At 47.6% G+C, this 12320-nt stretch overlaps 1 protein-coding gene and 1 pseudogene across 3 annotated transcripts in view; both read left to right on the top strand.

The window, feature by feature from the left end:
* The window catches only part of LOC311422102 (actin-1-like), an 80281-nt gene that overhangs the window by 57733 nt on the left and 10228 nt on the right, over positions 1 to 12320 (top strand). Inside the window, exons 6-7 of one of the 2 annotated variants that reach the window (XM_084494824.1) lie at positions 4124 to 4301; positions 5285 to 8488. In XM_084494824.1, the coding sequence (XP_084350950.1) occupies positions 6330 to 7463 (1134 nt within the window). In that variant the 5' untranslated portion in view covers positions 4124 to 4301; positions 5285 to 6329 and the 3' untranslated portion in view covers positions 7464 to 8488. Of the gene's footprint in view, positions 1 to 4123; positions 4302 to 5284; positions 8489 to 12320 lie in introns of those variants that run through there. The other variant, XR_014685182.1, reaches the window with a different exon arrangement.
* LOC311422103 (actin-1 pseudogene) lies at positions 8539 to 10260 on the top strand (annotated as a pseudogene). Its single transcript has one exon. The product of its transcript is annotated as an actin-1 pseudogene (transcript).

Below are 12320 nucleotides of genomic sequence, written 5' to 3'. Positions count from 1 at the left end.
TAAAAACCAAAGCATACGCAACCCACAGAAACAGGAACTTGTTTTGCTTCTCCTTCAGCTGCTTCTCTCCGTAGGTGTTTGTCATGGACACAACTAGTGGTAGCATGTAAATACTGCTCTGCTAATCACCTCAGCTCAGGAAGTACCAGACACGGGCAAAACATGAGCCACATGAGCACGGGTAACAATGCTGAAAGTCTGACTGCCCGGCTGTGCTGGTCAGGAGAACATTGCTTTACAAATGGTTCTTCCTTAGAAATCAAATCAATGCAGTATTTCCCAGCAGAAATTTGGGAAGTTCACTGAAACAGTTTTCTGGGCTACCAGAACTGCTTGCTGAGAGCCCCCATGTGCTCTCGCACCCCTTTTGCTTCACCGAATTCGAGTTTACAAAAGAACCACACCAAAACAGAGCAAATAACTGAGGAACGAAACATTGTGAGAGTTGTCTTTAATTTCATCAATGGCTTTAAATATTTAGAAAGCACAATGTAAACATCTGAGGAGAAATCCGTGTGCTTGCTCTTCGTGCTCAGAATTGTTGGGATTTATAAACAGAAAGGCTGCTCTCAGGGTGTGGAACCGATGTTTCAGACTTTCCACCAAAGTTATATATGCTCATGTCATTACAGCTCTTCCCTCAGCCCAAATTGCTGGCACGGCGTCCTGAAATGTTTCTCATTAGTAAACTTTACATAACCTCCAAAACTGCAACAACTGTAGAATAAAATGTACCAGGATGCCAGCTGGAGCTGGCACTTGGCGCGGGGCTCTCGGGGCTGTTTGCTTAGCTGGATTTGAAGGATGTTCCAGACCAGCTAGCAGGGCATGTGACTGAGTTTTGACCTGAACCGCTTGCCCAGATCCAGAGATCCTGCATACTTCATGGGAATGCTTTCCACTTGTCGCTTTCATACCCCAGACACAGCTTTTAACAATTTGTGGGCAGACCCAGGCCCACCAGCCATCGGAATATAGTCAGAGGTAACGGCACGTGGCTCCAAAAAGTAACAATGAGATTCCAGAGCGGCTCAGTGTGTGTTTAATGCTGAGTTAACAGTTTTCTGAGGGTAAGAGGGCCCTGCTTTCCTTTTTTTTTTTTTTTTTTTTTTTTTTCCTGTCCCAGAAGCTCCAACATCTCTGATTTCTTTTTCAAAGGCACTTACCTGAGCAGACACGGAGCTTTACGTGGACAGGGATCAGGATGCAAAGACGTGCCTGTGGTCAGGAGCTGGGAGACCTGGAAATAGACTGTGCATCTCTGTCGGCTAACGTTCCCATGCCTTAATCCCAAACTTTCCCTTCCTCCTATTAGTATTGTAGGGCAACCTGGAGGAGATGGAGTTATTTCAGGGAGCAGAGCTGCGAGGCCTCAGCTCCGCCACTTCCCCGGGCAAGGTTGATTTGTGGCTGGGTGATTGGAGCTCTGCTTGGTGAAATCGTTTTACCTGATTTGGTTTCCTGGACTTCTCTTCATTTTCAAATAATCAAGCCTATTTATTTTAAATATACACATTTTCAACCAAGGCTTTAATGTATGCATAATTTATATCACTTCCTTGGTATGGAATTAATTTTCTTTTCTCCAACATGGAAAATAACACGTGAACTCTTGAGTAGTTCTCCGATGCTGAATTCCAAATTGTCTGAATTAAATTTGAATCCCGGCGGGTTCTGCACCTTCCCGGTTGTTCATCACTTGCAGGGTTTATTACATTTTAGATGATACTATTAAATCCAGCCACCCCTAGAGGTACTGGCTAGACTTTGTGAGTCTAAGGAGTAGGAGACCATGAATGAGTCCTCAGAGCCGTTCCAATTTAGCCATGCAGTAATTTAAGTTTCCTTTAAAAGGACAGTGAGTTGTAATTTCTATATATTTTATAATTTGTTAGCAATTTCCATTTCTCTCCCTGCAATACCTTTTAAGAATTAGAAAATTAATGCGTTTTCCCCCAGTTTAGATCTTTTTTTTTTATATATTTGCTGAGCATTGATTTTACTCCCTTCCTCAATGCTTTTGTTCACCTCCAAAATTAACGTATCTTTTTGGCTTTCCTTTCCAGGGGGTCCTGCCTCCTTCCTGGTGAGCTGAGAAGCACTTTGCCCAGAGAGGCTGTGGCTGCCCCATCCCTGAGGTGTCAAGGCCAGGCTGGACGAGGCCCTGGCCAACCTGACCTGCTGGGTGGCATCCCTGCCCATGGAAGGGGTTTGGAACTGGGTGGTCTGTAAGGTCCCTTCCAACCTGCCCCATTCAGTGACATGGCTTTGTGATACGAACTGGAACCAGCAGCCAGCGTCGTGCTGCTTGGGCCACGGTGCCCTCATGGGATGGGCAAAGGGAAGGCTGAGCTACCCCAACCCTGACGGGCAACTGTGTGACCTCCTGAAAACTTGTGATGTGATGCTTGGAAATGTGCTTTAGTGGTGGACTTGGCATTGCTAGGTTAACGGTTGGCCTTGGTGATCCTAGAGGGCTTTTCCAACATAAATGTTTCTTTGATTTTATCAGGGCTGGGCTGGGCTGGGCAGCAGCTCTCTGAACACCAAAACCAGCCGCATGCACAGGGTTAACAGCGGGGTTCGAGTGTGGAAAGCCATGCTGCGAGTCAGGGGGCTGCAAGGAAAATCGAAGAGGAGGATTTGGGCCATGTGGTGCCCATAAAAATGAATGCGAAACGTATCAGAAGTATATGAAATCTGTAGATAGTTGTTTTGTGTTTCAAAAGTGTTGAATATAGGGGGAAAAAAAAAGCTCAACGGGAGTTTAAATAAACACAGGCAAGTGAGTCAGCAAGAAGATATAAAATCATCAGGAAAGGCTGAGTTTGTTTTAATATGGGGATTACTGTAAACACTAGGAGTGCATGGTAACAATTTGTAGGCCATATGTTTTGAAATATCATAACTGGTGTCAATAAACACATTAAAATTCAACTTCAAAGACTATTGTGGATGTTTGGAGTGTCACGAAGACATTGCAAAATGGGGATTTTAGATGGAAACAAGTATGGGAGCAATCAAACACAGCTCCTATGTGAAGAAAGGGATCTCGTCAAGTTGTTAGAGCTAAGCATCTGTGATGGTGATTACTGCTGCTTGCTGGCTAGGAGCTGTGCTCAGCCCCTGATTTCTTTCACACCATCTCCCTGGCCTTCCACCCTGACCTGCCTGTTTGTCTCGCCCACCTGCTGCAGCTCGGTGCTGGGGCTGAGCTCTTCTGCGCAGGGGTTGCTGTTCGCTGCTCCTTTCTACAGTTCATAGCCCGCCTGATTTCCTCGTATAAAAAGCAAATTCATTTTGTGTCTGTACAGATTGGCTTGTGGCACAGACGAAGTGCTGTCCTCCCGTGCTGACAGCCTGCCCCGTAGGGCGTTTAGCATCACCGCAGCGTTGGCTGCATTTGGTCCTTCTGTGCGCTGTGAGCCACCAGTCGTGGGGGTTAGGGCATGGAGAAGGGCAAGCAGCCCTTCTGTCCTTCCCTCATGTGGTGGTACCCTGAACAGAAGGTTTATGTTGCTTCCTGAATCCCTCCTCATTCAGACCTCCGCTGGGTTGAAATACCCTCTTTATACCCTCTTTTCCTCACTTTTTCCTCTTGTAGCGCTTCAGATGCGTGGGATTCCCCCTGCAAATGCTCTCCTATTTGTGCACAAATCGTTTGTTTACTCCACGGAGATGGGACCAGATCTGTGATCTTTCAGCTGTGAAAGCACAGACTTCTGACACTGAAGCTTTACTAGCATGATGAATAAAGCCTTTGGCTTGTTTCTGGGATATCCCACAACATGCTAAATTACTAGTGTACATACAAAGGCAGTGTATTTGTTTACAGGGCTGCCTGGAGACTCATGTCCACCATATGCCTTGTTCTTTCTTATTTTCACATTTTTAACATGTTTCATTTCACGAGAGCCCACCCTTCCTCTCTTCTTCCTTTTTCCTCCTTTTATTGCTGAGTGTGACATCATATGGTGTGAAATGTATGTCTCTTTTTTTGGTATCCCTTTCCAGATTTTTATCCCTGCTGCTGTAGACGTTACACATGGCCAGGCCCTTGGGGTTTGCATGGGCACACAGACTGAGAACTGGCTGATCCTTTTCCCTCTGGTTTTATCCCTAGGAGACTCAGACCTGCCAGAGCTCAGCACCAGTTTCCAAGTGCTTTCCTGGTTCAGAGTCCACCTGAGCTGTATGTTTGGGGCAGAGGACTGCTATGAAGAAGGATCAAGCCTCAGCTTCCCAGCGGAAATCCCTTCCGTGCAGGCATCACAGTACAGCACAACGTCATGTTTAAACCAGTAAGTGAAAGTGTGTGCTCAGCACCAATGTATAAAATAAGCAAGAATGGCCGTAAACATCATGTTTAGCTATCTGTGGATTTTTACAACCCAGTGACTGTGGGACAGTCCTGGTCCTGCCTGCCCAAGCTGTGCCTCCAGGGAGCACGAGAGGCTTCTGGTGCCTCGTGTTGTCCCTTCTGTGAGGGCAGCTTACAGGGCTTCTGCTACACAAACAGCAACTTTGCTTATTTTATTACCAATCCTATAGGAACAAAGTGAACTCACACATACCCTTTTTAACGTGATTTATGACAGGAGCAATATGAGGGAACAGATGAGCATTCCTGCACCTAGGTTCAACTCTCCATTTAAGAATCACAGTCAATATTCCCTTGTTTTAATACTAAACATCATGTTCAAAACTGAGTACTTCACTGTAAACTGCAGGCAGACCACGCAGGATTAAATGGGGCTTCTAGTGTGATGAATATAGCAGCCTCTTAAATGATTAGGACACCTGTTGACATTAATATAGAAGCATGCATGAAAACAAGTGTGCCACTCACTGAAATATATGTACACAAATATTAAGAGGATTAGAGAAATTGCTAAAATGGATAGAGTGGCATTTAACACGAACATGTCTGGAATCTCGGCGGAATGGAAATAACATGCACAGAGCTGTTCCCTTGTTCGATGGCTTTTTTTTTTTAGTGGTTCATCTAGGGTATAAACGCAGTACAAGGAGGTCATTTGCTTACATTTAAAAGTTTCTGTTTAATATATGTCTTTGTTTGGAATCTGCCTGTGATTCATAACCACCTTCCTTTAGTAGCTGGCACCTTTGCCATGCAAGCTGCAAGAAAAAGTAATTAAATTTAATAGAAGCCACCCTTGCTTTGAAGCTGCCCTGGATTTAGAGCCACAAGGAGAAGCAATTAAACTGTGGCAGCCAAGGATTCAAACTGAAGTTATATAGTGACTTTTTTTTTTTTTTAAAGGAAATTTTCTCTGTAAACGGATTTGGATTGTCAAACCTGATTGGATTCAAAAGCACAGAAATTTCCTTCTGTGGGAAAATTTCTACTGAAGCAAAAGGAAAAAAATAATTAGATGTGAAATGGGGGTCAGTTGTGAAGATCTAGGATATTTTTAATCCTTTTGAACAAACTTCCAAAAACGAGTTCAGCAAAGTGCTGAGGGGAAAAGGGAAACATGGAAGGAGGACAGCTGCATGTCTGTTTATTTGCAGGCAGGCCAGCTTGTCAGCAGCCTAGGGTACAGATTCATTAGGGGAAGGGATTTATTTGCACTAAACAGTATTAGAAGCATTGTTTAAAGCTGGCAGGATTTTTTAAACCATCAAGAGGCAGAAATTATTTTTTAATTTCTGTGCTTTTACCAAAAAGTTGTCTTTGCATTAAGTAACAAGCATAGGGGAAAAAAATCAAAACAAGACTCGCAGATGCCATACCAAACACAATACTTCCTATGTAAAAGTATTTTTTAGACGTTTCCTATAAAATATCAGAAAGGATTCAGTTGAAAAAGGTTTTCCTCCAATGCAGATGTTATTCAAAAAAAAAAGCAAACTGGCAATTCAGTTAGCACTTACAGGCAGGCAAATCTGTCCTAATCTCCACCAGCTCTTTATATGTAAGTCTTAGCTAAGCCAAGGCACGTGTGAAAATCTTAATATTTTCAATAATGTATTTTGCCAAACCTGCTTTTCTGAGAAATAGGTGCTCTTGGGCTCACTGTAAGGATACAGTTGATGGTCTGTGACCTATGGATCTGACTTGGTGAATGAGAGTCCTCTGGCTGGAGTCGCAGTAACGCTAAATTTCCAGGGCAGTGCCTGGAATGTTGTAACTTGCTGGGAAAATATATTATTGTATCACCGGCCATTATGAGGTAGCTGGGGGCAGACATGCGAGCTGCATCCCCCCAGAGAACACAGCCCCTGCGATGGTGACCAGCCTGTAAAAGAGGAACGGGAAAACACGGCCAGAGAGCTGCTCTGGGGCACCGTCAGCTCTGTGAACAATGTTTGACCCCAGCGTTTTGGATGTCCCAGCAGTAATCTTTGACAACGGGTCTGGGTTATGCAAGGCAGGTGTCGCAGGTGACAGTGGCCCAAGGTCTGTTATCACGGCAGTTGTTGGTCGCTCAAAAGCCAAATCTACAATGCTTGGAGCTGGGATGAAAGAATACTACGTTGGAGAAGAAGCGCAGTCCAAAAGAGGGATCCTATCTTTGAATTACCCGATTGACCATGGCATCGTTACCTCCTGGGATGACATGGAGAGGATCTGGAGACATGTCTACGAGCATGAGCTGAGACTCAAAGCCGCTGAAAGGCCGGTGCTGTTGACAGAAGCCCCCCTAAATCCTCTGCAGAACCGGGAGAAAATGACAGAGATCATGTTTGAAGGCTTCATGGTGCCCGCTATGTACGTGGCAGTCCAGGCAGCTCTGGCACTCTACGCCTCAGCCCGCACCACCGGGATCGTCATGGACAGCGGGGACGGTGTCACCCACACGGTCCCCATTTACGAGGGGTACTGCCTGCCCCATGCTGTCTCCAGGCTGGATGTCGCTGGCAGAGATATCACCGAGTATTTCATGAGGCTTCTTCTGGAGGGCGGGCACTCTTTTGTTAGCACAGCTGAAAGGGAAATCGTGAGAGATATCAAAGAGAAGCTGTGCTACGTAGCTTTGGACCCCATCCAAGAAATGAAAGCGAAGCCCGAAGAAGTCATGAAAGAATACAGGTTACCCGACAGCAACGTCATTCAGATCGGCAGCCAGCTCTTCCGTGCTCCAGAGGTGCTCTTTGTGCCTGCAAACATCGGCATCGAAGCACCCGGCGTGCACAAAATGATCTTCAACAGCGTCATGAAGTGCGACATCGACGTGCGCAGGAATCTCTACGCCAACGTCCTGCTCTCGGGAGGCTCCACGCTCTTCCCCGGCCTGGAGGAGCGGATCCTGAGGGAGATGCACCTCCAAGTGCCCTCGGGCATGTTCGTGAGGATCGTTGCCCCCCCCGAGAGAAAATACAGCGTGTGGATCGGGGCCTCCGTCCTCACCTGCCTGACGTCTTTCAAGCAAATGTGGGTCACCGTGAGCGACTACAAGGACTTCGGGGCAGCCGTTATCCATCGGAAGTGCTTCTGAGGAGACCGTCAGACCGAGCGAATGCCTTTCTGCAACAAAGCACGAGCAAGAAACCCTGGCGAGGGCTGACTGAACCAAAAGGTGCCACAGCAGTTCATGTCTTTACTGGCTGACAAAACCTTTATGGAGATAAAGCATTAAAGAATTGGTAACCAGGGCATCGAGCCTTCTGAGCATTCATTGCCTCCAAGGGGAGCGCTGTGTGTTCCCACCTCCCTCGAGCCCCAGCCCGGAGCCTCATTTATCTTCTCGTGCTCTTCCAGCCCCTGCCTCGTGCCTGAGGGCTCGGGCAGTGACACCACGGCCATGCTGTTCTTTGCCCTGGCCTCAGGGGGTAGCCTAGAGTGATCGGGGCCACCGCCACTATTTGCACAGCACTCCTACCCCCAGCCACTCCTGTTTATGCCATCAGATTAGTAATGGAATTAATGTGTACTAATGGGGAGAGTGGGAGAAGTGCTGTGAGGCTGGTTCTGAACTTCAGGTTAAAAATTCCAGCAGTTTTCCAGCAGCAGCTTCTACACAAATTTAGTCTGGATTCTGTGCTTTTTAAAACTTTGTTTCCTTTTCCTCTTCCTTTTCCTTTTCTTTTCCTTTTCCTTTCCCACAGACTGCAGGGATGCAGTAACTAACCGACTCACGGCCTCTCTCACAGCCGTACGGGAGTAGCTCTCCTCCTCTGCTGGGGATTCTTCCCTCTAAGGCCTTTGAGATATCTGGGGTTTGTATTCTAAAACTAGATCGCGTGTTATTTTCGACCTCATTAAAAATGTTTCCTTTAGAAACCCAGCAAAACCCCAAACAGAATCCAAATATAAATCAATGCAAATGCAATTACTGTAACCGACCCTCTCTGAGCCTGAGGGCCTGAACAAATTCATTGATTCCCCGCTGTAATTTATCTGGGAAGCGAGAACACCCAGCCTCCCTTCCGAGCACCGGCCCCGCATCGAATTGCTCGGCGGAGGAGCAGGGCTGGGGCTGCCCCATGGGCATTGTGAGCTGTGCCCGTTTGTGACGCGGGGTCTGGAGCGTTTCGTGGTGCTGCCAGAAGATCGCTGCCCCCCCAGCAGCACCCGTCCTGCACGCGATGTCGCACGCGGTGGTGGCGGGAACCCCCGCCGTGATCTTTGACAACGGCTCTGGGCAGTGCAAGGCTGGGCTGTCGGGGGAGCTGGCACCCCGCTCGGTGATCTCCACCGTTGTGGGGTACCCCAAGTTCAGGTTCGTCATGTTTGGGGCCGGTCACAAGGAGTGGTACGTCGGAGAAGAAGCCCAGTCCAAACGGGGCATTTTGTCTTTGAATTACCCGATGGACAACGGGCTAGTTACATCCTGGGACAACATGGAGAAGATCTGGAGATACCTGTACGAGCAGGAACTCAGGCTGAAGCCCAGTGAGAGGCCAGCGCTGCTGACCGAGACCCCTCTCAATCCCTTGTCCCACCGGGAAAAAATGGCCGAGCTGATGTTCGAAAGCTTCCACGTGCCGGCCCTCTTCGTCACGCTGCAGGCGCTCGCGGTCCTGTACGCCGGGGCCCGCACGACCGGGCTGGTGCTGGACAGCGGGGACGGCGTCACCATCGCGGTCCCTGTCTACAAAGGCAAGTACCTGCTGCAGGGCATAACCAGGGTGGATTTTGCTGGCAGAGATGTAACCAAGTACCTCGCCAGGCTCCTCCTGGAGACCGGGCACTCCTTCATGAGCACGACCGAGAGAGAGATCGTCAGGGATATAAAGGAGAAGCTGTGCTACGTTGCTCTAGATCCTAGACAAAAAATGCAGGACAAGCCTGAAAATCTCACGCGTGAGTACATTCTCCCTGACGGAAGGTCTGTCACGGTGGGAGACCAGCTCTTCCGAGCTCCTGAAGCACTTTTTGCGCCCAGAGAGGTAGAAGCCCAAGGGCCGGGGGTTGTGGGGATGGTCCTCCGGAGCCTCGCCAGATGTAGCAGCCGTATCCAGCTGGACATCCTAAGGAACGTGGTGCTCTCGGGCGGATCGACTCTGTTCCAAGGCTTCAAGGAGAGGCTTCTGAAGGATCTGCAGGCGGCCATCCCCAGCATAGCCCCCGTCAAGATCTTCTCCCCAGAAAATCGGATGTACTCCGTGTGGACTGGCGCGTCGCTGCTCGCCAGCCTGACGGCGTTTAGGAATATGTGGATTACCAGGGAGGACTATTACGAAGTCGGGCCAACACTACTCCAGAGAAAATGCTTTTGAAAAGTAAAAGTATGACCATCCAGGAATTTTTTTAAGTGCCAATCTGAACAGCTGGAGAGCAGTTAATAAATCAGTACAAAAATAATTGATTTGTAGTAAGTGATTTTATAGCTTAGTAAAGAAAGATCCCTTGTGCATTGGGCTGAAGAAAGAGTCCTTGTTCTGAGCATTTTTGCTATCCAAGATGTTGGTTTTAATTCTAGAAATGTGTTGATCCCTGCTAGAACTGCAAACAGTTTGTCAGACTTTTAAACACTTGAGAACAAGCCACCTCCAGCCCATGCCCGGGGGGGCTGGCTCCCTGCCACGCACCGTAAACTTCCAAAGAGTGGAAAGAGACCTCTGATGGAGAAATAGAGGGCTCGTGGGTATTGCTGACCCTTCACCATAGCACCAGAGATCGCTCGTAGCAGTCCTGGAGAAGCTCAGAGAGGACCGAGCTTCTAAATTTGTTTTTGCTCGCCAAATGAAAATAAGCTGGTCTGGCTGCTAGAGCAGAGCTCTCAGACCGAGCACACCTCTGTGCTGCTTGTGGCCCTGCCAAGGCATTTGCTATGTCACATCACATAAAACATCGCTTCTGTTTGCCCATCTGTGGAATTTAGGGAATATTCCAGCTTAAGGACTGTGTGAGACTTCATTTAGGTAATGTAGTGTTAAGATTGGTAATTAATCAGAGAGCACAAGGTGAAAGATATTTAGTTTGGGTTTATTCGTGGAAGATTTCTGAACAAACTTTGTGACATCAGGCATCTACGAGAAGGTGGAGGTGGTTGTCCCCAGCTGGCACTGATGGGAAGAGCTGGATACATTAGGAGATGCTATTTCTCTACTTCCTCAGCGACAGCTAGGGGAAGTGACAAAATAACCCTGCAGATATTTGCTTGAATTACCAAACAAATCTGCCTTGCTGAGCTTGCTGAGCATTTTTTCTCTTTTTTTTTTTTTTTTTTTTTTTGAATGCTGAGCATTCCCAAAAAATAAGCTTAACTAGAGTAAATATCATGGCTAACTGATTGGATTTCCAAAGTGAGCTGTGAAATCCATAACAATCATGTGAATTTGCAGCACTTAAATCTGCATTCAAATAACGTGAAAATGATGTATTTACAGAGATCATCATCACCCACTTCTGCAAATGTATGTACTACATCGAAGCAGGCAATGGAAATCTTCTCCTAATTAAACTCAATAGCACTATACTGTATATTGTTCAAAATTATTTCAAAACGCCCTCAAGATACAGATGAGAACTTACTGGATTTGTTCAAGATCAGCATGAAAATAGGAAAAGAGACACAGTCTGCCTTCTGAATGATTCGATTCGCTGTCTGGCTATTTTCATTCAGCTCTGGAGAAGAATCTTCAAACTCATTGATGCCCTCTGCTGCCTTGGGACTGATTAGTCATCCCTCACCTCCTCTCCCTGCCCTTTGGAGACTCACAGCACCGCTTTGCTTTCCGTCCAGGCGTTTACAAGTGCTCTGAATGCAGGGATGTCCAACCTCCGTGTTCAGCCACTCACCGAGCCCTGGAGTACCTGGAGTGGGAAATTATGATGAGCTGAAAGATCCAGCCACGAGGGAGGTGGGCAGGGAGGGGAGGATGATTTCTGGGTGACTCCAGAGTCACAAGGGGATTTTTGTATTTGCAAAGTGGGAAGCACGGGAAAAGAGCTGGGGGCAGAGCTGGCTCAGCTCACCTTTTTAAGACTGATCTCAGCAGTGGGTGTAACACAAGACGTGTACATCCCAGAGCACACTTATACAGGTCGAGGGAGTAGGCAGTGATAGGATGTGGAAACGTGCATGAATCTGAACAGGGGATCAGCAGGCTGTGTGGTGGGCAGGCTGTGTGGTGGTGTCCGAAGCAGCTGGCAGTGGTGGCAGTGGCAGCAGCACCGCCTGTCCCCGCAGAACAGCCCCATGCAATGTGGTTATTGCTGTTTGGGGATGGGGGTGGCAGTGGCTGCGTTGGGCATTCCAGCAGAGAGGAGTGAAAGGCTTTCCTGGCCATGCCAGGCATCACTTTCCTTACACCAGCCAGGTGCCTCTTCCACAGCCGTGGCAGCAGGAGCATCCAGCAGCAGCAGCAGGACCTCGTTTTCCCCAGTTATCGTAGTGAAAGCATACAGCAACGAGTCTGGAGTAAAACACACATCTCTCCTGCTCCTCTTGGGCCCTAAGGCTTCAGAAAGTTGAGATATGTATTACTCCATCAAGTTAATGCAAGTATTCAGAGGGCTTTTAGAGCTGTTATGAAATCTGAATCAGCAATCTCGTATCTTTCTTCCATTGCAGTATGTTACCTTTTAGCAGCCCACTGGAAATGTGTAAACAAACGAGGTACAACTGTAGACAGTTTAAATATTTTACAGCTCGCTGACTTCCATATGAGGAGGGATTTGCAGTAACTTAAGTGTTTAGACTCCTGCTCCAATAATCTAATGCAAATAAAAATGCAAACAACTGCGTGCTGGAAAGCAGCGGGAACCCCAGAGAACGGCGCAGCTCAAGGCTGCTGTCAGCAAGGAGAAAAGCGAGGCAGCAAGCGTGGTACCTGCACACCCCTGTGCAGACACACGGCGTGTTGGGAGAGTGACACCTAGCAGGGCTCTGTGTGCGCTCGTAGCA

Source organism: Aythya ferina (assembly GCF_964211825.1).
Source record: "Aythya ferina genome assembly, chromosome: 21".
NCBI classification, from domain to species: Eukaryota; Metazoa; Chordata; class Aves; order Anseriformes; family Anatidae; genus Aythya; species Aythya ferina.
The sequence above is the reverse complement of the archived record's forward strand: the minus strand, read 5'-3'. Positions and strand labels throughout refer to the sequence as shown.